At 59.8% G+C, this 1,533-nt stretch overlaps 1 protein-coding gene across 1 annotated transcript; it reads right to left on the bottom strand.

The window, feature by feature from the left end:
- Positions 1–637: 637 nt before the first annotated feature.
- LOC119258288 (defensin alpha 5) lies at positions 638–1,277 on the bottom strand. Its single transcript, XM_037526725.1, has 2 exons — positions 1,091–1,277; positions 638–750 (listed from the first exon to the last, which is right to left on the bottom strand). Exons 1-2 carry the CDS (start codon positions 1,275–1,277, stop codon positions 638–640), a joined length of 300 nt encoding a protein of 99 aa, XP_037382622.1.
- Between the last annotated feature and the right edge of the window lie 256 nt (positions 1,278–1,533).

Genomic DNA, 1,533 nt, shown 5'->3' with positions numbered 1-1,533 from the left:
GAGCAGCGGGGAGACAGGAGAGGTCTGCTGTGCCCTGTGGGTGGCTCCCTGGCCGACTGGGGATCGAACTTGTGCTGCCGCGGCTGTGGATTGCTTCACAGTGCTGTGCTTGACCCCTGGAGCCAGCAGAGAAGTCCAATGTGTGCGTTCATACAGCACGTTGCCGTCCATGAGAGAAATAGTAGTTGAGGGGCCCCTCCGGAGCCCTGAACAGGAGGACCCAGTATCACACCAGCACCTGTTCTTGGAGTGCCCCCCCCCCCCCGGCTGGTCTACTTCTAGAGACTCTTTGCCACCGCGTGTCTCTGAAAATGGACCAGTTCTCAGATTGGATTCATCCCCATTTAGGATTATTTTCTCAGTGTCTGTACTTCCTGTGGCCTGAGGCTCCCCATCCTGGACACAGAGCCCGGGGCTCCCCGGGGCCCTCCGGAGGTGATTTTGGACAGACTTGACCATGTCCTGAGACAGCACATATGGGAACCAAAAAGGGGGGGAAGACCCAACATGAAAAGCACCAAATACACTGATTTTAATGCCTAATTTTATTTTGGTGAGGAAATGAAGTCATAAGCTGTAACTGAGTCCATCTTCCTTCCCTCAGCGGGACCCGGGCCTCGGGCCTCAACGCAAGAGCTCAGCTGCAGCAAAGTACGTAACTGTAGCCACTGAGGGTGCAGGTCCCCGAGACCGTCTCCCAACTGTAGCACAAAAGGGACCTGCAGTAGCAGGTGACTCTCTGGCCAGGGCCTGTGAGGGAGGGACAGAGTGTCAGGAGTTGGGGACAAGGTGTCGGCCTCCCTGAGGTCTCTGAGACCAGGTCCCCCAGAGCACACACCACAGTCGTGTGTGGGTGCAGGCGCCCCGCGTGGCACCCTGGATCTCGAGGACTCCCACTGTGATGGTCAGGAAGGGGGATCATGTCTGTGATCCTGACCTCCCTTGTGCCCCCTGCTTTCTGCTTCTCCTTGTGCCCAAGGCCCCGTGCCTCTCCGTCCCAGCGACTCCGCCAGCTCATCCACCCCCTCTGCTGTGAGCCCCAGCTCCCTGCTGACACCCGATGGGAAGTGACACCCCAACCCAGTCCCACCTGCAGCTGCTGGAGCAAAGGGCCTTTCAAAGGAGATGGCCACGTCCTGGTCCTTGGCTCCAGCCTGGGCCTGGGTGGGGAGCTGGTCCTTGGGCGCCATCACTGGGTCAGCTGTGTCCCCCAGGGACCCAGCCTTGCCATGGAGGGCCAGGAGGAGCAGGCTGGCCAGCAGGGTGAGGGTCCTCATGCTGAGTGTCCAGGAGGTCGGGCGACGGGAGCAGGCGCTGGTGTGGGGAGGGCAGGTCAGGGCATTTATGGCCTGGAGGGAGGAGCCTCTCACCCAGCTCAAAGGGGAGGGGCTGTCCCTGCCCTGAGGGGCTGTGGCCATCTTATATCCCAAATTTTCTGATTCTTCTCTGTACCAGCAACTTCCATCATGCGTGAGCCCCGGTTTCGGTCCCTGCTGCTTTCAGGTGGACATGGTACAAGGACCCTGGTCCATA

The sequence above is a fragment of the Talpa occidentalis genome, unplaced genomic scaffold, assembly GCF_014898055.3.
Source record: "Talpa occidentalis isolate TD23 unplaced genomic scaffold, MPIMG_talOcc4v2.1 talOcc4.4, whole genome shotgun sequence".
Lineage (NCBI taxonomy): Eukaryota > Metazoa > Chordata > Mammalia > Eulipotyphla > Talpidae > Talpa > Talpa occidentalis.
Note: the sequence above shows the minus strand (reverse complement) of the source record. Positions and strands in the feature narration are given on the sequence as shown.

What these genes read in the sequence shown, in the direction of transcription:
- LOC119258288 (XM_037526725.1), bottom strand. Translation starts at nt 1,277, where the DNA reads ATGAGGACCCTCACCCTGCTGGCCAGCCTGCTCCTCCTGGCCCTCCAT. An exon ending in CTTTGCTCCAGCAGCTGCAG is followed by an intron (nt 751 to 1,090) that starts GTGGGACTGGGT and finishes CCTCCCTCACAG; the next exon opens with GCCCTGGCCAGAGAGTCACC.